General features: G+C 41.0%; 1 protein-coding gene and 1 pseudogene across 4 annotated transcripts in view; one reads left to right on the top strand and one right to left on the bottom strand.

The window, feature by feature from the left end:
• Nucleotides 1–1,707: 1,707 nt before the first annotated feature.
• Rnf8 (ring finger protein 8) overlaps nt 1,708–24,799 on the top strand; it is a 53,696-nt gene continuing 30,604 nt past the window's right edge. For 2 of the 4 annotated variants that reach the window (XR_002483253.3, XM_078020082.1), the window contains exons 1-3: nt 2,048–2,347; nt 11,191–11,319; nt 22,089–22,817. Coding sequence is in view for 3 of the 4 variants with exons in the window: in XM_078020082.1 (XP_077876208.1) it covers nt 2,237–2,347; nt 11,191–11,319; nt 22,089–22,817 (969 nt within the window). In the remaining variant the exon portion in view is untranslated. Of the gene's footprint in view, nt 1,823–2,047; nt 2,348–11,190; nt 11,320–22,088; nt 22,818–24,799 lie in introns of those variants that run through there. The other 2 variants (XM_040282590.2, XM_005318741.5) reach the window with 2 other exon arrangements.
• On the bottom strand, nt 4,775–6,144 carry LOC101958247 (ribose-phosphate pyrophosphokinase 1-like; annotated as a pseudogene).

The raw sequence follows: 24,799 nt of genomic DNA, 5'->3' as shown, positions 1-24,799 counted from the left end.
AGTGACATAATCCTGTAATCCCAGCAGCGTGGGAGGCTGAGACAGCTGAGAGAGGAGGATCACAAGTTTGAGGACAGCCTCAGCAACTAAGCGAGGTCTTAAGCAACTTAGTGAGACCATGTCTCTAGAAAAAAAAAAAAAAAGGTGGGGGGAGGCTGGGGCTGGGGATATGGCTCAGTTGGTAGAGTGCTTGCTTAGATGCACAAGTCCCTGGGTTCAATCCCTAGCACCAAAAAAAAAAAAAAAAAAAGGAAAGTCTAGAGATCTGTCACAGGCAAGAGAAGCCTAAGGAAACACAGATTAAGTGTCAAGATGGCCTCTATGTGCAGTTGCTGGGACAGAATGCTAAGGTGGGAAACCAACAGACACACATCCATACATCCACAGTCTAGGGAAGCTTGTCCAGACTGCGTCTATGGCTCCCCCTCATTGTCCTGGCCCTTTGTGAAGACAGGGGCTGCAGTTCTTGATCTTATAGTGCCACAAAGATGAATCAATCCAAGCTGGGTTTGCAACCAGAGTTAGGACATTAGGCTTTGGAAACAGACTAATTGTCTTTTTTTTTTTTTTTAACACAGGTGTGCTGGGGTACTGAGGATGGAAACCAAGGAGGGCCTCAGGCATGCTAGTTCAGCTCTACCACCCAGCTCCATCCCCAGTTCCCCCATTTGTTACTTTTCAAACCAACAAATTTGTTTCTGTTTTACTTTTCAAAGTCACAAATGTGTTACTAAACCTCCCTATGTCTCTTCTTTTATCCTCCCCAAAGTAGGAGTTATAATTGTAACCACCATCATCAAATAGTTCATGAAGAACTCTTAAAATCAAGTTGGCAGGAGGTTTGGACTAATCTCTGGTTATTGCTCAATAAATGTTAGCCTTTGTTATACATTTTATTATTCATTTAGTACACTTTTTTTCTGATAGAACTTAATATAACTAAATTATTAAGCAGGTATTGGAAAACTGAAAAAGCAAAAGGCAGCACTGAGCTATCAGAATGATTACTACAGGTAGCACCTATGACCCTATACTGGAGAATCCAAGGGAGGGAGTTGAAATTGCAATTAAAAAAAATTAATGGCTTATAGAGGATAATTTACATACCACAAAATCCACCCATTGGAAGTAAACTTGTACAGGTGTGCAATCATAACAATATACTTTTAGAACATTTCTATTACTACCCCCCTTCACAAGCTCATTTGCATTCAACACTCACTTCCTCAATTAGCTGCTGGTACCTGTGCTTCCTGTCTATGTAGATTTGCCTAGAATAAAATTTTAAAATCCACTAACAAAAGGAGATCGTGCAAAATGGTTGAAATTTAGGAAAAGAATAAGCAACCTAAAATGTATCACAAGTGTGTGTGGGAACACACCTGTAAACTCAGCTACTAGGGTGTCTGAGGCAGGACGATGGCCAATTCAAGGCTAGCCTCAGTCATTTAGCAAGACCCTGTCTCAAAAACTAAATAAATAAATAAATAAATAAAAGGCTAGAGATGTGGCTCAGTGGTAAAGCGTCCCCAGGTTCAATCTCCAGTACCACTCTCCACCCCCACAAATCTCAAATCTCAAGTTATTTTAAAAGTAGGTCATAATGGGTTGGGGTGGGGCTTACTGGCTGACCAGGTATTTCAAAAAGCCCGGCGCGGGCGCGGAGGAGGGACGCGAGGTGATGGGGAGCGATGGGGTCCCGCTGGGGCGACCTGGGAGTGGAAGAGAGCCGGGGACGGGAGCGGCGGCGTCGGGGCGGCTTATCCCAGCTCTTTGGGAGGCAGAGGCAGGAGGATGGGAAATTTGGCAACTGAGATACTGGGTGAGGGAACGCGGGCTACAGTTTAAGTAACGGGGTTATCATCATCACTATGTGGTCATAAAGCAAAAAATTTCTTTAAAAGGGGAAAAATAAGGAGCGGTTCCAGTTCGGGTGCGTAAGATTGGGGTGAGCTGTGAGGAATTTGTGACGCCAGAATCACAGCTGTGGGCCACCGGCCCCAGCGGGACTAGCACCTGCGCCACCCAACGCGCAGGCGCGGCGCTCGGACTTCCCGGCTCCCGGAGCACCAGGCCCGCAGCCCGAGCTAGAGTTCGCATCGATCCCGATCTCCTAGCGATTGCTTCTGTCTGTTGTTTAGGTATGGCGCGGGCGAGGAAACCGAGAGACGGCTGGAACCGGGATCGGGACCAGAGTTTCGCTCGTTGCTGAGCGGCACCCAGGGCCTAGTGGGCTATGGGGGAGCCTGCTTCCTTGGTCACTGAAGACCACGCCGGTGGCCGGAGCTGGTGCTTGAGGCGGGTGGGGATGAACGCCGAGTGGCTGCTGCTGGAGGACGGACGCGAGGTGAGGGCAGGGGGTCCTGTTGTGGGGAGCGATGGGGTCCCGCTGGGGCGAGCTGGGGGTGGAAGGGAGCCGAGGACGGGAGCGGCGATGTCGGGGCGGCTGCGATGAATGGGGAAGCCGGGGGATGGGAGAGCGAGGAGCAGCAAGAGGTGGGATCCTGGGCCGCGTAGTGAGCGCGATCGCGGGCGCGCGGTGGAGGGGTCTGAGGCGGGAGGTGTTGGGGGAGAAAGATGAAAGGGTTCCACTCGGGGGAGACCTTCGGGGCCCCGGAGGGCAGTGGGGACCGGGTCCAGGCCCGCGGTGCCGAGGCGGGAAGATGGCCCCTGGAGGGCGGCTGGGCCGGAGGGCGGCCGGAGCTGGTGTACGCCGATCGCGGCGTGGAGGAGCAGGGCCGGGCCGATCAGAGGCCGGGGCCGCGCCGTTGGGGTCGCCCGGAGCCCGCGGTGCCGGCCACGGAGGCAGCGCGACCCGGACCGAAACGCCGCCCGAGGTCTGATGCGGTGTGAACTTTCTCGAGTTTATTTTGAAACCGATTGCGAATTAGGATGTGTCGTCCCTCAGGTACTCATGTAAGAATGACTTCTTTCTTTCCGTCTCTTTGAGGAAGATCGGCTGGTCGGGATGGGTCACGTTTAGCCTGGGAGTCTGTCTGCCTCCAAGTGGCGCCCCCTGAGATGGGTCAGGATGGGGATTCAGAGTTCTCCCCAGAGGTTGCTGACACTGTTTGATAAATGCAGATGAACAAAGAATAATAAATGCATGTTACAAATAAAAACAAAAAGGAAAGGTGAGGCCTGGTACCAGTGGGGGAGGGGGCGCTAGAAGTGGGGTGGTAGGGAGAGAATTGCAGACAGCTTGGAAAGAACTGGGTCAGGAACAAGCTCTCGGTGATGAGGAGCCATTTGGGTTTTGGAAATCATTTGTATGAAAAGTTCACTTTGCGGTAATACTGAGTGGTAGTGTTGTAAATTAAATAAGTCTTGATTATTATTTAGTTTTAGTTAGGTCTTTCTTTCTAGATTATTTTTTTAAGGTTTTCCTTATAAGCCATCTAGTCTCATCTAGTTTCCCAGATATTTATCTAGTGCTTATGTTGTTTGGTGTACTAGAGACAGATGATGACTTCTGTAGTCAAAGAGCTTATGGCTTGAATGAGAAAATTTATACAGTGAAGCAGTCTGACAATATCCGTGTGGGCTGAATAATTAATTGCCAAAACGTGAATTATTTAGTAATAGTCTAAAGCACTAGTTCCTTAAGTCAAGGAAGGCTTCAGGTCCAGCCTTAAATGTTGCTAAATTAAGAGATTATGAAGGGGGCTGGGGATGTGGCTCAAGCGGTAGCGCGCTCGCCTGGCATGCGTGCGGCCCGGGTTCGATCCTCAGCACCACATACCAACAAAGATGTTGTGTCCGCCGAGAACTAAAAAATAAATATTAAAAATTCTCTCTCTCTCTCTCCCTCCCCCCTCTCTCTTTAAAAAAAAAAGAGATTATGAAGGGTTACTTTGTGTATAATTTATATACATTACTTGATCTGGTCCTGTAGATGTACTACACACACACACAACCAGTATGGCACTTTAATAACCAAGTGTTAGCTTATTCCTTTTTTTTTTTCTTCACACACAGACACTTTATTAGTTTTCTCTATAAGAGACAATAACATCAAACTTTTTTTTTTAGAGAGAGAAAGAGAGAGAGTTTTATTTTTAATATTTATTTTTTAGTTCTTGGCAGACACAACATCTTTGTTGGTATGTGGTGCTGAGGATCGAACCCAGGCCGCACGCATGCCAGGCGAGCGCGCTACCGTTTGAGCCACATCCCCAGCCCAACATCAAACTTTTAACAGAAATGTCAAGTCATTTGAGAGGCCAAACAAATTCCAGGAGGGAAGACCACCTAAAACTCATGACCACCAATGGAAGTAGGAAGGTTAAGCTACAGCAAATTATTTAATGTGAATGTTAGCAGTTACGCAGCAGGAAGCAAATTTGTGTTCAGAAGACTATGGTACAATGATAATTTGGGCCCAGGAGTATATTTGGCCAGAAAAAGGTCAAGATGGCTGAAGATAAAGCCATAGAAAGGAATTGGCACAAAGGGACTACATGCTATGTGGTCAAGCAGATGGCAATGAATCAGGCTTCTTCCTCCCTAGAAATATTGGCTGCACTGTGCTACCCCATGGTGATCCCACCCAACCGTTGTTTGCGGGGTTTTTTTTTTTTTTTTTCAGGCTGAGCTGCCTGCTTCTGCCTTAAAGGGTGCTTGCTCAGCTATGGAAATAGGTCTATAGAAAGCCCAGGGCTCTTGTTGTTAATTTAGCTTAGATCTTAGAGAACTTGTCACACATGGGCTGCTTTGTTACTAGTTGTTCTGACAAGGAAAAATCTCCAAAGCATTCATATGCACAGTCTGAAAGTCCCCAACCATTTAAACAGCTTTATTCAACATCCTTAGAAGTCTGAAATCTTGTAGCAACTGAACCCTAGTTAGAGCTGTAAGGTTCACAAAATCATTAAGGAAGCCAGAATGAGACAATGCAGTTAAGAAATCCCAACAGTTAATATCAATCTGTCTTTCCCCAATTTCCAATAAACTCTCAATTACATGATATGGGATGTAGAAAGCTATAAGGAGCAAGCTGGGTCTTCTGAATTTGTCATCAAATACCAAGGGAAAGAAGGAGTGGGGTTGATTTTATTTTTTAAAAAGCCTCAAGTTATAAAGGAACATGGCTGAACAGGTAGGAAACAGATTCTCCTGATGGTTTCTGCAAGGATCATAGAGATGTCATTCACCTGTATTTTGGAGCAGTGCTTCATCTTGCCCTCCTGAGGTATGGTTATCGATGACCACTACTACTTCAAAACATACATTACTGATGCAAGAAATGCCTGGCCCAGAAAAGATTTAATGAGTCAAGATAGCATGAACTCTGGTGGCTCCAGCTGAGAGAAGTTTGTCAGCTGCATGGCAGATGGTGCCACATGTGTCATCCACGTCATCCACAAGGATAGCCACATTTCCCACTAACACCATGTGGTCCGCTTCATTGGCCTTCTTCCATTCCTTGTGAAACAAGGCAAAGTCCACATTCGATTGGTCTGCAATGGAGGTCACTCTTGGTTCCACTAGCATCAGGTGACACAATAGTGCAGTTCCTCCACTCTGAGATATTCCCCCTACTCCACTTCAGGACAGCTGGCTCTGCATATAAATTGTCAAAGGCTTGCAAAACTGTTGTAAATGGATTTCCAAATGAGCACGCTGTACTCTTTTAACTGTAGTATAGGTGAAATATCAGAATGCTAAGGTAAATTCTTGGATGAAAGAGTGAAAGGATGTGAAAAAAAGCCCTGAATTTGAGAAGCAAGATCCATGGTGATAATATGATCTGCACCAGCTACAGACAGCTTATTTTTAACAAGCTTGGCTAAGATTGGAACCCGGCTCTTATCTTTATCCTGCTGGGCATCGGGGAAACGTGGGATGATTGTAGCAACCCAGCTGGCTAAAGGGATCTTGCAGGCATTAATCATGATCATACCTCCATTAGATTGTTGATTTTACCACAGCCACTCTGAATGATGTAGACATTATCTCCATGTACACTTTCACCAGTTTCCACCCGGGTCTCCTGGTTGCTGAATTTCTTGGTTGCACCTTGCCTAGCTCTAGGCCCAGGTGGTCAGCAGTTTTCTGGTGTAAGTCCTGATGGGAGCTGCCACTGAAGATTTTGATTTTTGGCATCTTAGGCAGTTACCCTAGGTGCTCTTCACTCAGCGATCGCTGCTGCTGCAGGGTTCTGAACTGAAATCGACTCAGAGACTTAATATTAACCGCTAACCTTTGCTACTGCACCATCTTCAAGTGTTAACTTATTCTTTTAGATCAGTTCAATGAATTACTTCATTAATTTCTCCTGAATAGCTTGGGAGGTAGTCCTGGATTTTGCGGGAGAAGGGAGGATAAGGGAAAATAATGATGTAAGACAAGGAGCCTATAAAGCTGGGCATGGGATTATTTTTGTAATCCCAGCAATTTGGGAGGCTGAGGCAGGAAGATTTCAGGTTCAAGGCCTGCCTCAGCAACTTAACCAGGCCCTAAGAAATTTAGTGAGACCCTGTCTAAAAATAAGAATGACTGGGAATGTAGTTCAGTGGTAAAACATCCCTGTGTTTAATCCCCACTGCCAAAAAACAAAAACCCAAGTCCATAAAGCACTTCTAGATATGTTCTAACCTATTTGATAGATTTGTGTGGGTCCACCTCTGTGGGGAGATACCAGTACAAACCAAGTGAATGGAAAAAACATACTGGGGACATTATGGCTTGCCTGGTAGCCTGTGTGTAGAAGCTTGCCAGGCCTGGTTGTCTGCAAGGTCAGGTCTTAGACAGTAGCTGGAGCTTAGCCTATAGTGTGTGTGAAGAGAGTCTGAATTAAAGCCAAGATGAAGTCTCACAGTAATGGTTCTTAAACCACTAGTTGGTTTGCACAGATTTTTAAAGAGGAGTGGTGATATCATTTAATTATAACAGCAGTCAGTTCCCCACCTTTCCAGTTCCTTTCAAAGTTTCAGATTTTGCAGATGAAATAATAAAACATGGCTTCCCTCATTTTGTTGAAGGGAATACTATAGTAAAATTATCTGTTGGTCATGGTATTTTAAACTTTTTAATACCTGTTCAGAGTTCGGTGTAAAAAGCAAATTGCCGGTCCTATAACTATCAACCCTAAAGCCATAATATCTTTTTTTTCTTGTTTTCTTCTCTCATATCTGGTTTTCTTAAAGCTTTCTGCCCTAAGTGGGTTGAAAAAGGGAAAGGATGGTTCTAGAGTATTTTCTGGTCATGTGGGAAACAGCAGGAGTTGTGCCCAGGTGGAAAGGATAGCATTAGTGAAGGTGGACATGGTCAAGATGAATTTCTAGATCAATAATGTCAACATGCTCAAAGGCTTGCAAAACTGTTGTAAATGGATTTCCAAATGAGCACGCTGTACTCTTTTAACTGTAGTATAGGTGAAATATCAGAATGCTAAGGTAAATTCTTGGATGAAAGAGTGAAAGGATGTGAAAAAAATCTTTTTCTGGATTTGCAGTCCGTAGGAGGCAATTCAGAAAAAGGCACTCCTTTGTTTTTTCTGTACTATTTTCCCTGGTGGCAATCAGGCTGTTTCCCCCCAAGTATTAAAATGGCAGGTGGAAATTTTTATTTCCTCTCTTTGGGGGAAGAAAAAAAAAACTATCAAAGCTGGGTGTGGTGGGTGCAGGCCTATAATCTCAGCAACTCTGGTGACTGAGGCAGGAGGATCACAAGTTCCAGGCCAGCCTCAGCAATTGAGTGCATTCCTGAGTAATTTAGGGAGACCCTGTCTCAAAATCAAAAATAAAAAGGCCTAGTGATATAGTACTGTGGTAAAGCACCCTAGTTCCAAAAACAAAAAAGAAAAATGAAAAAAAGCTACCAGGATGGAAATTCATAGTGAATGTAAATGACAGGTAATCTTTATACACTTTCCTCCCCCAACTATGATGGGACCAAACCTAGTGCCTCTTGCATGCTTAGCAAGGGCTCTACCACTGAGCTATGCCCCAGCCTTCAGAGGAACTTCTATAATTAAATGTTAAACTGTCAAGCTTTGGACAAAAGAGTTTTGGTAAAGATGGCCATCACAATGTTTTAAAGGGAAACAAGTCTGATTTTAAGAGTTCCTAGCTAGTGCTCCCTATTTTCCAGCTTAATAATTTAGCTTCCAACTTCTGACCTAAAAAATGTCCATTCTAGAATCTGGAAGGACCCATAGGCAAGATCTCTTTGTCCTTCTATTCATTTAGAAATATTTGCTGAACACCATGTCCAGTAAAGGAATACTGTGTTAAAAAAAAGATAAAGTCCCTGCTCATGAAATTTATGTTCTAGGAAATGCAGAGGGGGAGGTCAAACAAGCAAGATAATTTAATCGTGATAAATGCATGCTAATAACGGGCGGAGGAGTATAGACAGCAACATTAGATAAGGGTAATCAGTGTAGCCCTCTGAGGAGTTGAAACTTGGAAAAGATGAGAAAAGTAGCCTATGCAAAAGTCTGAGAAAAGAGTGTCTTAAGAAAAGAGTGTTTTAAGCAGAGGGGACAAGTAAAAAATAAAGCCCTCCAGTAAGCTGGAACTTGGAGGAGGTTAAGGAACAAAAAGAAGGCTCAAGTGGCTGAAGAAGCAAGCTAGTGTTGGCAGCCCAGTATGAGTCTGAGACTAAAGAGGAGGTCAGGACATTCAGGGCCTTATAGTCCATGGGAAGAAGTTTGGATGGTAGAAGGATTTTAAAGAAAGAGAAATGATCTGATTTAAAATTTTTACATCACCACTGATGCTACATGAAAAATACAATTTAGGGGAGCTAGAGTAGGAGCAGAAACAGCAGGTAGCCAGGACATTTGGACTCAGATAGTGTCTGGAGAGGTAGAAGTGAATAGATTATGAATTACGGCCAATAGAATTACTGATGTTTTATTGTTTATTTATTTTTGGTACTAGGGATTGAACCCAGGGGCACTCAACCACTGAGCCACATCCTCAGCCCTTTTTTTGTATTTTATTTAGAGACAGGGTTTTACTGAGTTGCTTAGGGCCTCGCCAAGTTGCTGAGGCTGGCTATGAACTTGGGATCCTCCTGCCTCAGCCTCCCAAGATGCTGGAATTAACAGGTGTGCCCAGCAGATTGCTAATGTTTAAAATGTGGAGATGAGGAATAGATGAATCAAAAATGACTTCTAGATTTTAGGCTGAGCATTTGGTTGGATGACATTGTCAATTACTGAAATGAGAATTTGGGAGGAGTGACTAGATTAGGTCAGAGACAGTCAAGGTAGACTTTTATTTTTCCTTCTCCCCCTCCTCCCAGGGGTGCTGTACCACTGAACTACATCTTTGAGCCCTTCTTAAAATTTCAAGACAGGGTCTCGCTAAGTTGCTGAGGCTGGCCTTGAACTTGAAATCCTGCTGCCTTAGCCTCCTGAGTGGCTGGGATTACCAGGGTGCAATGCCATACCTGGCTTCATTAATCTTTAAGGAACTGAAGACAAGGATGATTCTGAAAGATTTTCAGAAAGAGCAAAGAGGGTAGGTCTTAGAACCCCACAGACTTTCTATGTGTGTGTATGTTTCTGGGGATTGAGCCCAGGGTGTTCTTCCACTGAACTACATCCCCCACCCTTTTCAAAACATTATTTTTTATTTTGGGAAAGGATCTTGCTAAATTGTAGAGACTTGTAAGCCTCCTGCCTCAGCCTTCCTAGTCACTGGGATTATAGGCATGCACACTGTGCTTGGCTAGAAAACCACAAACTTTAAAACTTCAATATTTCCAGTTAAGGTTGTGGAAGGGGTCATTAAAAAGAGCACTTGTGCACTGAAAATAATAAGCAGGAAAGATCTGAAGAATATCATTTCCTTCCTTCACAGGGTTATTATGAACTTGACAAGTCCATCAGAAAATATGATAGATATGAATTTGGGCTTCTTTTCAATCTTTGTCAGAGGCACTCAACGCTTTCCTTATGGCAAAGACTTTTGGTTGAATTTTAATTGATTGAAAGTATACCTAGGTTATGTGGGAGAATGTTTGCTAGGCTTTCCCTGAGAGCTTTGTTTTTGGGTACTTCCCATTTCAATATATTTTTTTAAAATATTTATTTTTTAGTGTATTTGGACACAATACCTTTATTTTATTTATTTATTTTTATGTGGTGCTGAGGATTGAACCCAGGGCCCCACGTGCTAGGTGAGTGCTCTCTTGCTAATCCACAACCCCAGTCCCCCAATTTCAATATTTTTTATCTGTGTTCAAGACAGTGAAGGTACAGAATGAACTGCCATGTTAATTTGGTGAGAGACTGAATCTAGAAAGTATATTGAATATGTCTGATCAGATGGCTGATTAAAAATTCAGAAAAGTCTTGACAAACTGGTGTGATAGGCTAGACTAACAAGAAGAAATTTAATAGAAATCAATGTAAGGTCCTACACTTGAATCCAGATTTTCCCAACTAGTCAAGTATAGAATGGAAGAGACATGACTTAGCATAACAATTCTTGGGGGAGGGGAGACCAAGAAATATAATCATTTCTAAGTCTGAGATTACATTGGCAGAGTACTGTATCTGCTGTGGAAGCAAATGCAATTTACATTCTATGCTAATAATATCTAGAACTGGGAAAGTGATAACTTGAATTTGACTGTGTGGTAAAATTAAGTTTAGTTTTCTTAATACAGTATCCAGGAATAAAGACAAACCAGGAGTCCTTTCACAGACCCATTAGAATGACAGACTCAAACCCATCCCCTGGGAATTAGGTTGAAGTAATTGGGAACACAGCCAGGGAGAGACAAGTCTCAGTAGACATTTTATAGATGATGTGGAAGGGGGATTAGAGATTTTCTGATGGTCCCCAGTGCAGAACCAGGGCCAATAAATGGAATTGGTCGAGAGAGAGATGCCAAGTTATAGCCATTAAAAAATCCCAAGGCCTGACTTATATAAAGGCAGTGTTCAAGAAGAGTTGATGGGCTTGTGTAGAAAGAATTCTTCCATGTTATGGCTTCCTGAACCAGATAACCTTTCAGGGTCTTAACTTCCTTCAGCTTTTTCTTGTCACTTTCTACCTGGTGGCTCCCTTGGCAGCTGAAGAGGAGATAGCAAATGAACCGTTTGGATTCCACAGGAATCTGGTTTCTCAAGCTGGGGCTTGTGTACACTGTTGGTTGATAAGATACAAAGGACCTCCCTTTTCAGCACAATGACTGATTATCTCTCTTGCATCGTTGTTGTTTTCCCAGGTGACTATAGGCCGAGGATTTGGTGTCACATACCAACTGGTATCAAAAATTTGCCCTCTGATGATTTCTCGCAACCACTGTGTTTTGAAGCAGAATCCTGAGGGTCAGTGGACAATTATGGACAACAAGGTACAGGAATTCACAGATTCACCTAATTGCTTTTATTTATTTTTAAATTTATTTTTAAAAATCTCTTGCTTTTTTTTTTTTTTTGCTATAATTTTGATTATGCCAAGAAAATTTCTAAAGCTTGAGTTGAAATTTGTTACCATGAAGGAAACATCTGAATTGAGGATGTAGGTCCTATTCCAAAAACTAAACTAAGTTACTGGAGGAATTGACCCTTTTGAGATGCAGAGTCTAGAGACTCTGGGAATCTGCTGAAATTTCTGTAGTGTATCTACAGCTCAGGGGAGGAGAGGAGAAAGAAAGTGAGCTGACAGCACTTAGTTCCTTCCCTTCCTCACCCCTTTAAATCAGAGCAATTCCCTCCCTCATCTATTTCTCTCTCTCTATTTTTGGCATTGGGAATTGAACTAGGGCCTTGCATGTGCTAGGCAAATGCTCCACTGATGTACATCCCAGTTCTCTTTTTTTTTAAAACTGTTTTACATATTAGTGTTCTGTGGACGATTTCCTTTGGGGAAAAAATAGTTGTTCTGCTTTAAACAAATTTGAAAACCACTGCTCTAGTGGTCAGTATACATGGTACAGTTGAATGAAAAATACCAGGTTAGGTCATATATAACTTCAAAAAGACCCAAAGGAGGGGAAATAGTATATAAAACCCAGCAATTAAGTACCTTGCTAGCCTGGTGTGGTGGTACATGCCTATAACCCAGAGATTTTGGAGGCTGATGTAGCAGGATGACAAGTTCAAGGCCATCCTAGACAAATTAATGTAACCCTGTCTCAAACTTTTTAAAAAAATTAAAAGACCTGGGGATGTAACTCAGTAGTAGAGTGCCCTTATGTTCAGTCCCCAGTACCACAAATAAACAAACAAGGGAGAAAGAAAGAAGTATGAAGAAGTACCTAGCTACTCAGGAGACTGAATCAGTAAGAGTGCAAGTTCAAGGCCAGTCAGGATACCATAGCAAGACACTGTTGCCTCCCCAATCCCCTCCAAAAAAGACTTACCTAAAGTGCAGATAGGCAGATATACTAGTACCCATGAATATAATGAAAGACTGTGAAGTGAGAGAAATTCTAATATGAACAATTAAATTTAAGAAGTATGAAATATCTTTAGATATCATTTTATACTGCTTCACTGCTCTGATTGGAAGGATTTTAAAGGTACCTGTTAGAAGGGAGGATATCCCACAAGCCTGCCCAGCAGACTCATTTTGCATGCATAAATCTACTAGATGTAAGCTGTTGGAGAAAGTATGTTTCTGGTCTAGAATTAAGTTGAGTTAGCACTGCATTGAAGGAGCTAATTTAAAAGCTAAGTGAATTATTTCAATATTATTTGTAAGGTACAATGAACAGAATAGAAGTTGGTACTGAAATTATCTAGTTTAACCCTTTCTGTGGACACAGATACACCTGAGCCTCAGAGATACACTGTCCTCCCAAACTGGTGAATGAGTGAATAACTGGTGAGTTAGTGAATGAGCCATGACTTAAACTCAAATTAAGATTCTCTACAGTGCCCTGTTGATAAATACCAATAGAGGACGTAAACAATTTGCTATGCTAGTTTCATGATTTTAAAAAATTGAAAATTATGCATATCTAAGCTGTAAGTTTTTTTCTTTCTTTCTTTCTTGGTACAGGGATTGAACCCAGGGGCGCTTAACCACTGAGTCACATCCCCAGAGCCTTATTTTATTTTATTTTTTTTTAGTTGTAGTTGGACACAATACCTTTATTTATTTATTTTTATGTGGTGCTGAGGATTAAACCCAGGGTCTCGCATGTGTGAGGCGAGCGCTGTACCACTGAGCCATGATTGCAGCCTCCCAGCACTTTTTTATATTTTATTTAGAGACAGGGTATATATTTATTTATTTATTTATTTATTTTAGTTGTAGTTGTCAATATCTTTATTTATTTATTTTTATGTGGTGCTGAAGATTGAACCCGGGGCCTCACATGTGCTAGGCGAGCACTCTACAGCTGAGCCACAACCCAATCCCTAGAGATAGGGTCTTGCTGAGTTGCTTAGGGCCTTGCTAAGTTGCTGAGGCTGTCTTTAAACTCCCGATCCTTCTGCCTCAGCCTCCCAAGCTGCTGGGGTTACGGGCATGAGCCCACCATGCCCTGCTAAGGTTTTTAAAGCCTCTAATAGTTTATTTTGAAGCACCTTAGGATCCAGGAATAGTGGCATGTGCCTATAATCCCAGCACTTGGGAGGATGAGCCAGGAGGACTCTTTGAACCTGGGAGTTTGAAACCAGCCTGGGCAACATAGTGAGACATCCTCAAATAAATAAATACATAAATAAAAATAAAAATTAATCTTTAGGAAGGATGTTTTCTTCATCAGAGTTGGCCATTAAAGAAATGAATTAGTGCAATAGAGGTGAATTCTCTGCTGCTGCTATCTTTGGTTATGAGCCACATGGATGTGATCCATGTATGGGATTAGCAGATTTTAATAGGTTGGGAAGCTACCAGCTGACTCATGGAGTACTCCTGGAATGTCAGCCACAGGGATGATAGAAGCAGCCTGTGTTAGCAGTAGGTCATGGCTGTGCTCTAGGGTTGCACTCCAGTGTTTCTTTGTACCCTTTCTTGTAAGGCTGTCATGATTATCATTGTGACTCTTCATGTCTCAGTTGGCTAATTTGGAGGAAAGATAGGTTCCTCATTCTTCCAAACCTTTTCTGTACAATTGGTTTAAACCTCTTAGTTTAGTTGGGTCTTTTTTGTTGTTTTGTTGTTTTTTGGTACCAGGGATTGAAGCTAGGGGCACTTAATAACTGAGCCACATCATCCCCAGGGTCTCACTAAGTTGCTGAGGCTGGCCTTGAACCTGTAATCCTCTTGTGTCAGCCTCCTGAGCTGCTGTGATTACAGGCATGTGCCACCTTGCCTGGCATAAACCTCTTAATTTTGATTCTGTTTATGAGGTGACTGGTTTTTGGGAAAAATTGTGACAAGGGTTTTTTGTTTTTGTTTTTGGTGGAGTTGGGGAGAGTGGTACTGGGGAATCAAACCCAGGGCACTCTACTACTGAGCTACAACTCCAGCCCTTTTTATTTTTTATTTTGAAACAAGGTTTCATTAAGTTGCCCAGGCTTGTGATCCTCCTCCCTTATTCTCTCAAGTAGCTGGCATTACAGGCTTGCACCACTGTGCCTGCCTAGGAATAATTTTTATAAGTAAACCCCTTCCCTCATTTGTTTACTTACTTATTTGGCTTGACAGATGCTCCCTTTCCTTCGGGCTTTTTTCTGGCACAATAGTATTGCAGTTGTCTTCTGCTGATGAGAGATTTGAATTTCTGCTGCAAGATATTATTGTTGTGGTTATTTTTGAAGTCATTTGTCAAGTCTCTTTTAAAATTATTTTTTATTATTTTGTGTGGTTCTGGGGATTAGCCCAGTACAGCAAAACAAACACACAAAAAAAACAAACAAGAAAACTGATGGTAGTATTACAAAATTTAGAACTTAAAAAGATACTGTGAGATGAATGAAAGGCAGACTCAGTAGAATGTTTGCTGTATAACCGACAGAACTCCAAATCTATTAAAAAAAAAAAACGACAAAATGGAAAAGACAGGCACTTCACAAAAGAATGTTCCAAATGTTTGATATTCATGAAAAGTTATTCAGCTTCATTAGTGTTCAGGGAAATCAAAACTACAATGGAATACACTGTACATTCACCAGAATGGCTAAAATTAAACTGGTAGTGCCAGGTTCTGGCAAGGATATGGGACAAGTAGCGTTCTTTTATATTTGATGGGAATAAATTGATACAACTACTTTGGAAAAGTATTTGACATTACTTATTAAATTTAAACATATGTAGCTCATGACACAGTATTTTCTCTCCAGAAACAACTGGAATGTCCATCAACAAAATGGATAAACAAACTGTGGAGTAGTCTTATATCTTATAATGAAACATTATACTGTAGTAAACATGAATGCATGACTAGACTATCCAACAATATGGATATATCTCACAAGCATAATATTGAGTAAGAGAGTAAATGTGTATATGTGTGTGTGTGTGTGTGTGTGTGTGTGTGTATGTGGCTTCTTTTGTGAAACCAGACACACAAAATACTACGTGTATTATATTATACATACATAATCTATATAAATCTCTTTTCCATTTTAAACATTAAATGTTCAAAATTATATAATGTTCAAAACTAGGCAAAGCTGGCATGCTTTTTAAAGATAGTATTATCTAATTTTATTTATCCATTTCATTAGGAGCAAGGACCTTGCTTATCAAAACTGCCAAAAAAGAGTACTCTGCCTTTTATCATTATTATTTTGTAAATAGATTTTTCCAACTTAATTTTTGGGAAAAGTGTAATTTTCATATTCCTACTAAGATGCCAGTGTTTTAGATTTTTTTTTTTTCACATGGCATTTGTTTGAAAAAAGTAAACCTTACCCCGCCCCCCCTTACCAGGTCAAACAAAAAGAATCCAAAGAAACAACTCAAAATGCCTGTAAAATTATTGCTTTTCTTTCTCTAATGCAGGTGAGGCTACAAATAGAAGGAAATTTGGTAAATAAGTTACAGTTTTTGCTTGCTCCTTCTAATGTGATCACATGTCCATGAGTGTCAGTCAGTGAGACAGTCTGATACTGTGGGTAGCATTTGTTCAACCTGCAACACTGAGGAAGAAAGCCACACTGAAGACACAAGGAAAATGAGTTGATCCAGTTTGTCTAAAGAACGACATTGAGAAATGGTACTAACACCTTCTTAGAACATGGAAATAAAATATAACCCCGTCAGAGGTACCTTGCCAAGGAGCATGTTGAAAGTCCAGATAGCACCATTCATCAGTGTCCTGGGTCTTATGGCAGCATCTCGGTCACTTAACATAGGAAACAGTGAATTTCAGACTATTTCTATACATCAAAAGAGTGCATGGAAAAAATGCACAGATCATAGACAATCGATGAACATAAGCTACTAGGCTTATTGCATATATGAAAAAAAAAAGGCGTGTGTTGAGGGAGAGACTCCCAGCCTCTGCAAGAAGCAGTCGAGAGCTGAGTGAATGAAAAGGCAGGAGTGGACCTGTTGTGTGAGCACAGTAGGAGTTTGAGTTGAGAAAGAAATTGTTGTAGTGAACCAGGCCTGTTCACTACATGGGTTCACAGTGTGAAATTGTATGCATTTTTACTTGAGTCAGAATGATTAAAAACTGGTTTGATGATACCTTTTTGTTCACTGTAAATTCTCTCTTTTTTTTTTTTAACAATGCTGGGGATGGAACCCAGGGTTTCACACAGTATAGGCAAGTAGTGCTCTACCACTGAGCCACATTGCCAGCCCTCCACTGTGAATTCTAAAGCAAGGCTCAGACTCCTATAGATTCTTCTTTATTTTAGTGGGGGGGAGTACCGGGGATTGAACTCAGGGGCACTCAACCACTAAGCAACACCCTCATGCCCATTTTGTATTTTATTTAGAGACAGGGTCTCACTGAGTTGCTTAGTACCTCACTGTTGTTGAGGCTGGCTTTGGACCCGTGATCCTCCTGTCTCATCCTCTTGAGCTGCTGGGATTACAGGTGTGTGCCATTACGTCAGGCTTAGTTTCTTCTTCTTCTTCTTTTTTTAAAGAGAGAGAGAGAGAATTTTTTATTATTTATTTTTTAGTTTTCGGTGGACACAACATCTTTATTTTATTTTTATGTGGTGCTGAGGATCGAACCCAGCGCCCCTCACATGCCAGGTGAGCGCGCTACCGCTTGAGCCACATCCCCAGCCCTTAGTTTCTTCTTATACTCGATGATTTAAACAGGAAAAAAAATCCCATTTAGGATACCATGACTTCATCAGTACCCATATATTGTTTGCAAAATAGATGGAGATGTTACAATTAAGAAGAGTGGAGGTGGCTTGGCACAGTGGTACACACCTGTAATCCCAGCTGCTAGGGGGAGGCTGAGGCAGGAGGATCACAAGTCCAAAGCCATCTCAGCAACTTAGGGAGACCCTGTCTCAAAAGAAAAAAGGTGAAAAAAAAAAAAGAAAGAAAGAAAAAGAAAAGTACCAGTTAAAACTGGTACTTGGGGAGTGGAATTCATTGCTGCCAAGTGTAGTCAGGGAGATAGTGTTGGTCTCTTCTCGTTGGGACAGGAAGTCTTCCCACAGGAAACCTTTCCTCCATTTCCTTACCTGCAAATGGATCTTGACTGATCCAGACTTAGAGTTCTGGAAAGTAAATGGTTTTGGAGGCTGGATGTCCAAATAGTAGAAGTCTCTGGAATGCCTATAATTTTTTTTTTTATTTCATGGTTGTTATAAAAGATATATTTACTCTGTAATTAGTTATTTAGTTATACATTTATGATTTGTGCACTTTTATGCCTGTATGTTGTACTTTTATTAAAGACTTATTTATTTAATTATTCATTTGGATTTTTTTGGAATACTGGGGTTTGAACTCAGGGCCTCATGCCTGCTAGGCAAGTGCTCTATCACTGAATTACATCCCCAGCTAAAAATGACTTCACAAAATATTGACCAATGCACACCTTTTAGGATTTCTAAAATAAAACTCAGTATCAAGTTCTGGTGAGCATGCTGAGTAACTGGAACTCTTATACATTGCAAGTAGGAATATAAAATAGTAGCTCCACTTCAAAAAACTCTGATGGCAGGCTGTGGTGACACACACGTGTAATCCCAGTGACTCAGGAAGCTGAGAAAGGAGGATTGCAAGTTTGAGGCCAGCCTCTGCAAATTAGTGAGGCCCTAAGAAACTAAGTGAGACCCCGTCTCCAAAGAAAAAATAAAAATTGGGGGGATTTAGCTCTGTGATAAAGCACCCCCGGGTTCCATCTTCAACCTAAAAATAAAACAAAACAAAAAACCAAAAAAATTCTTTGGTGATTTTTTATAAAGAGTTTCTCTAGTTTCCTATTTCTAAAATAGGAAATTAACAAAGAGATTAACAAAAATTTATCCTCTCTCATAGCATCTTGTACATGAATGTTAAGGTGGTTTTATTCATAATCATCAAAAAACTGGAAAAACAACCAGGGAATGGCTGAATTCTAGTTACTCATACACTCAATACTACTCAGCAATAAAAAACTAAATTCCTCTGATAATGCAGCAACATGGAGAAATCTCAGAGCCATTATGCTAAGTGAAAGATGCCAAACTCATCTAGAAAACTCCAAGAAAACATTGCCTTGGGGCTTTGGGTTTTCACTGTTTTTTACAATTGTTTAAAAGTAGCTGGATAGAGATTGAGCTTTGGGTGAAGTAAGGTGTCTGGGGGGTGTGCCCTATCCCATCTTTTTTTGCCATTGATGGCTTGGAGACTGGAGGGTGGCTGAAAGACTTCAGGCAGGTTTTTCCTCTGGTTATAATTTTGCTGCTGCTGGATCTTGTCCAAGCTGGTGACTATGAAAACCAACATTAGAAAATCCTTGAACAAAGCATGATTTATTTAAACCATTGTATTCGTGACCATATTCCTGGGCAAGGCTTGACTGTCCTAATCCAGTCATAGTTTTTTCATCGTTTTGTAGTCACCTTTGGAACAGACCTGACTCAGAGCTGTGGTTCAAATTATACCACTAGGTGTCACCAGGAAGTGATGAATGGTTAAACAGAGGGATCCAAGGATAAAATGTATTGGGAAATTTTTGAGAACTTATTTTGCAGGCCAAAAGAACCCTGTAGGAGACAGGTTAATGCAGAGAATCCAGTGGAGGGCTGCAAGACATGTCAAAAGTTTGCTCCAATTTCTTAAAGATTGCTTGTTCCTTCTAGCCTGGAGCTTCTATAACCTATTTATGCTACTTTTAAAACTTTTCTTAAATTCTATATACAGGCATCAGGTGGCCCCCTATGTCACGTTACTGTGCCTGAGACCTTTTTCCTACGTGTAATCTAAAATCAACTATTATGTTCTAAAATTGTTCTCAAATGGATTGTTCTGGCTCCATCCCCATCCTTTGTTGTTTCACTATGTGTTGATGCAGAGTCAGCAGGGCTGATCATTCCCCTAGGCTGAGTAGAAGAATGGGGGAAGGTTGCCAGGTGAGCCATGTTAGGCCCAAGGAAGTGGGTTGACTAGCATTTATTTATTTATTTATTTATGTATATATATATATATATATATATATATATATATATATATATACACACACACACACACACACACATATATTCTGCTCAAGCCAAATACTATAGAAAAAGCCAGAAATAGAGGCCTAATACCAAACCATGGCTAAGATCCAATCTCTATTCCCCATTCATCCTCTGTGCCTTGTGGTGAAGCCTTCTGTCATATTCAGGTTGATCAAGGATTTTTTTTCTGGCTGAAAAGTAAGCAGCTGTAGTTGCTAGTATAAAGATAAGTTTTTCCCTTCTCCAATGCTGGGGATCTAACCCAGAACCTTGGACATGCTAGGCAAGCACTCTACCACTGAGTCACATCCCCAAACCCCAACATAAGTCTTAGTCTCAATTCAGAAGTGAGTTTCATTTTTGGCCTCTCCCCTAAAGTCAAGTCCTTGATATGGGTTAAAATTACTACCAATATCTGTTAACTCTAAAGCCTACATTTGTTTCAGATCTGTTTGTGGACCTATCATTTCTGCTTAGCATCCCTTAGCTAGGACCTATCATTTCCATTAACACCACAGCTTCACCTGATATTCCTTTGCGTTTATAGGCTGTGCCATGTAATCCCACACCTGTTTGTGCCCTCGTGTTGTTCTTTCTGTAATCAGCTGCTAAAAGTTTTCAGATGGGCATGGTGTTACACACCTTCCAGTGTCTTGGGAGTCTAAGATAGGAGGATTGCAAGTTTGAGGCCAGCTTCAGCAACTTAGTGAGACACTGTCTCAAAATAAAAATAAAATAAAGGTCTGGGCATATATACCTTGGTATCCCTGGGTTTAATCCCCAGTACAAAAAAAAAAAAATTTTTTTTTTCTTCTGCCTTTGCACTTGATGTATTTACCTTGTAAGATGTGGAGCTTAAAATTGGAGTGACTTAATAAATCAGTTGAGCCAGGATATAATAGTAGTGAACATTTATAAAATGCCACAGACAAGGCACTGTTCTAACTGCACGTTAACTCATTAAATTCACACAAAGATCATGAGGGAGAGACTGTTATTATTCCCCATTTTATAGATGCAAGTAAATGGTCCATAAAGAGGCAAGAAATCTGCTCAAGGTCACACAGCTGGTAAGTGATAGAGACAGATTATAAATCCAGGCAGCCTGACTCCAGGTGCTGGGGATCGAACCCAGGTCCTTGTGATTTCAAGGCAAGCACTCTATTACCAAGCTACATCCCCACCCCCAGGTTCCATATTCTTTTTCTTTTTCTTTATTTTTATTTTATTTTAGTTGTAATTTTTAAAATTTTTATTTTTTATTTTATTTGTAATTAACAAATAATTATGATTATGTTGGTGCGTTATAGTTGTAGCTAATGATGAGATTTGTTGTTACATATTTGTACATGTACCCAGGTTCCTTTTTTTTTTTTTTTTTTGATAATTTTTTTGTTGTTGTTGATGGACTTTTACTATATTTGTTTATATGTGGTGCTGAGAATTGAACCCAGTGCCTCACACATGCCAGGCAAGTGCTCTACCACTGAGCCACAACCCCAGCCTCAGGTTCCATATTGGTTTTTATTTAGTTATTTAGTTGTTAATGGACTTTATTTATTTATTTATTTATGGTGCTAAGAATCGAACTCAGTGCCTCATGCATGCTAGGAAAGTGCTTCACCACTGAGCCACCCCCACCCCACCCCCAAAATCTTGACCTTTACACTTCATTAAAACCAGACAAGTAAACATCAAGCATTTACTTTATACTTAAACACATATAATAATGTTTTATGCACATTATCTTATTTGCTCCTTACCATCCCTATTTTACAGACAAAATTGAGGCACAAAGAAGTTAAATTGATGAAAGGACATACAACTAATAAGACCAAGGTGTTGCTTCAGAACTCTAGCACTTAACCACTATGGGCCTTTGTTGGTATTAATTAGACCAGATCCCACCTACAGTTTGATCCTAGTACAGAGCATTGCTATTCTTTTTTTGGTTTATGCATATTGAGAAGTGCTTTGTTCATTGTGTTGAGGCATCACTTCAGAAACAGTACTTGAGCAGCATGCCTGGCCAAGTTGGCCTTGTGGACTTCACTATTAGATGACGCTTTCTTCGCTAATAGCAATTTTTTCATTCTTGGGCTATTGCCTGCAGTTTAGGTCAATAAGAACAATTCAGTTTCAGTTTCCTTTAGTGCTACTGCATGTGTTTGAGCAATTCATCCACCAATAATAAGGTGATTCTTGCCTGTTTTCCAGGCAGTTCTCAGTGGAGGCATGAATGTGAAATATGGGTAAAAAGCCAAAACACTGTTTGAAGAATGCTATTTCTAAGGATGGTGGTTTATGGACCTTTCTTTTCTATTTGTTCTCAAGGGTGTTTGTTCTGAAAAGGCAGAAGGTTTTGCAGCAGCAGGTGAGAAATTTCATTAAGAAGAACAAAACTGGGCTGGAGTTGTGGCTTAGTGGTAAAGTGTCTGCCTAGTATGTGTGAGGCACTGGGTTCGATTCTCAGCACCACATATAAATAAATAAAATAAAGCTCCATTGATAAAATAAAATAAAGCTCCATTTTTTTTTTTTTTTTAAAAAGAAGAGCAAAACCAGGAAACTTACTTCATCTTTCTTTCCCTTTCCCCAGAGTCTGAATGGTGTTTGGTTGAACAGAGAGCGCCTGGAACCATTAAAGCTTTATTTCATCCATAAGGGAGACCACATCCAGCTTGGGGTGCCTCTGGAAAATAAGGAGAATGCAGAGTATGAATATGAAGTTACTGAAGAAGAATGGGAGAAAATTTATCCCTATCTGTCCCCAAAGAGTGACAGGATGAATGAAAAAAATAAGGACTTGAGAACTAAAAGGAAATTTAGTTTAGATGAATTGGAGGGTCTTGCAGCTGAAGGCCCCTCAAATTTGAAATCCAAAATAAGTAAAGTGTCATGTGAACCTGGTCAGCCACTGAAGTCACATGGGAAAAGTGAACCCTCTGAATATTTGGATCCTAAGTTGACTTCTCTTGAAGCACATGAGAAGACCCCAGGGGCTAGTATTTGCCCTGGCCCTCCCAAAGTCATGGAGCTTCATCAAAAGAAGCAGAAAGCCTCAAATCCTTCAGCATCTCAGAGCAGCTTAGAGCTGTTTAAGGTGACCATGTCCAGGATTCTGAAGCTGAAAACGCAGATGCAGGAAAAACAAGTTGCTGTTCTGAATGTGAAAAGGCAAACCCAAAAGGGGAGCTCAAAGAAAATTATGAAAATGGAGCAGGAACTGCAGGACTTACAATCCCAGCTGTATGCGGAGCAGGCTCAGCAGCAGGCAAGAGTAGAGCAACTAGAAAAGACTTTCCAGGAAGAGGAGCAGCATCTCCAGGTACACACTGAAGGGAAGGCAAGGTTGCCCATCAGTGGGCTGTTACTTTGGGAACCTCTATCTAGAGCTGTCTATTTCTGGTCCAGAGACCAAATGTTTGAGTACCAGAAACAGGAGATAGAAATGGGAGAAGAAAGTTGAGAAGGGGGTTAAAGTTTGAGCATGCTGACCAGGAGCCAGACTTGGGGGGTGTCAAGATATAGGGTATGATGACTGAAAGAGCCAGCTAGAGCATAACCGATCTCAGGATACAAGCCAAGGTATCTCAGAGCCACTGTCAGGTGAAGAAGTTGGATGAAGGTCAGGATGGCACAAAACCACATTCCACTCCAATTAAGCCAAGAGTTGACCTCACGACTTATCTGTCTTTGCTCAGTGATCAAAGCCAAATCACTTAGCTGCAAGGCAGTAGGTCAGCTGGTTACTCTGCCCTTGTACCTGACAGTTTGTTAGCTCTGAGGATGAGTCCACGCTGTAGCTAACCTAAGAGGTCAGAGGCTAGAAAAACAGAAAATGTTTTTGTTTCAGTCTTGAGCATCCAGCATGCAGAGGGCAGGGACACCATGTCTCTGGTATTATGTTGAAATGATAAGCCACTTACTTTCCTTTACTGGGATGACTGTCTTGGTGGTGTCAAAATAATGCTAAATGTGTTTCCATGCCTGAATCATTTGCTTAGATGACAAGCTTTTACACAAGCTTTAGGCAAACCTGATTCTGTTCCTACTCAAAATGTCAGTTCCCATCTGGCAGGAACCACACATTACTCCCACCCATTTGCTCAGGTATCATTGAATGTCAAGAATTCTCCGTTGTTGACTTAGAAATAAGAAGGACCAATCACAACTGAAGTGAATAAGCTTTTATTTTTGCTTAGGTTGCTCAGGGCAAGGAAGAACAACTGGCTTATTTCTGAACAATTTATAAATTTCATTCTAATTTCTGTTATCCCTTTAAGCTGGCTAGTAATAGCAGAGAACAGGGATTAAGAAGTTCTTTTTTAGGGCTGGGGCTGAGGCTCAGTGGCTGAGCACTTGCCTCAAACATGTGAGGCACTGGGTTCGATCCTCAGCACCACATAAAAATAAATAAACAAAGTAAAGATATTGTGTCTATATATAACTAAAAAAATATTTTTTAAAAAATGAAGCTCTTTTTAGGGTATATACTGTTGCATGTGTGTACCTTTTTGTTTCCCTTATCTAGCCTAGACTAGTTCTTTAGATTAATAAAGGGTGTTTTATCTCTACGTATTTAGTGTTTCAAACCTTCACTAGATCAGAACCCTCTTGAAGGGTAATGTGTTCAGGAATAAGAGTTACTCTTTGTTTTGTGATGGTGGGGATTAAATCCAGGACCTCACACATGCTAGGTAAGCACTCTACCACTGAGCTACATCCTGCACAGTTACTGTTAATATTTGTGGCCACTCTGTATGCTTCAAGGTATAGGTGCAAAACCTATTCCTGTAGCCAAATGTTAACGAAAGGTGAAAAAACCTGGTTTAGAGAATTTCTCCAGGGGTCGTGTATTAATGGCTCAAAGCAAAGTGTATATAGTCCTAGCTGCATTTCCCTCTGCCCACCCAGCCCTGGGGATTTAGCCTACCCCTGCTCCTTGTTCAGAAGTTCACATAGATTTTTTTGTTGTTTTTGTTTTTTGGGTAACCATGATGCCTGGCACTAAAAAGTTCTGCTGGGCAAAAAATGCTTAATAAATGGTTTTTACCATTAAGTAATTCATCCTGTTGAAGAGACAAGATGTATTATGCACATAATATAATAGGAAAACAGTTTTTATTGAGTTTCTAAACCAGATGACAATTTCATGTGGGCATACTAAATGGGTAGATAATTCTTTTTTTTTTTTTTTTAAAGAGAGAGTGGAGAGAATTTTTAACATTTATTGTTTAGTTCTCGGCGGACACAACATCTTTGTTGCTATGTGGTGCTGAGGATCGAACCCGGGCCGCACGCATGCCA

The sequence above is a fragment of the Ictidomys tridecemlineatus genome, chromosome 8 (assembly GCF_052094955.1).
Source record: "Ictidomys tridecemlineatus isolate mIctTri1 chromosome 8, mIctTri1.hap1, whole genome shotgun sequence".
Taxonomy (NCBI): domain Eukaryota; kingdom Metazoa; phylum Chordata; class Mammalia; order Rodentia; family Sciuridae; genus Ictidomys; species Ictidomys tridecemlineatus.
The sequence above is the reverse complement of the archived record's forward strand: the minus strand, read 5'-3'. Positions and strand labels throughout refer to the sequence as shown.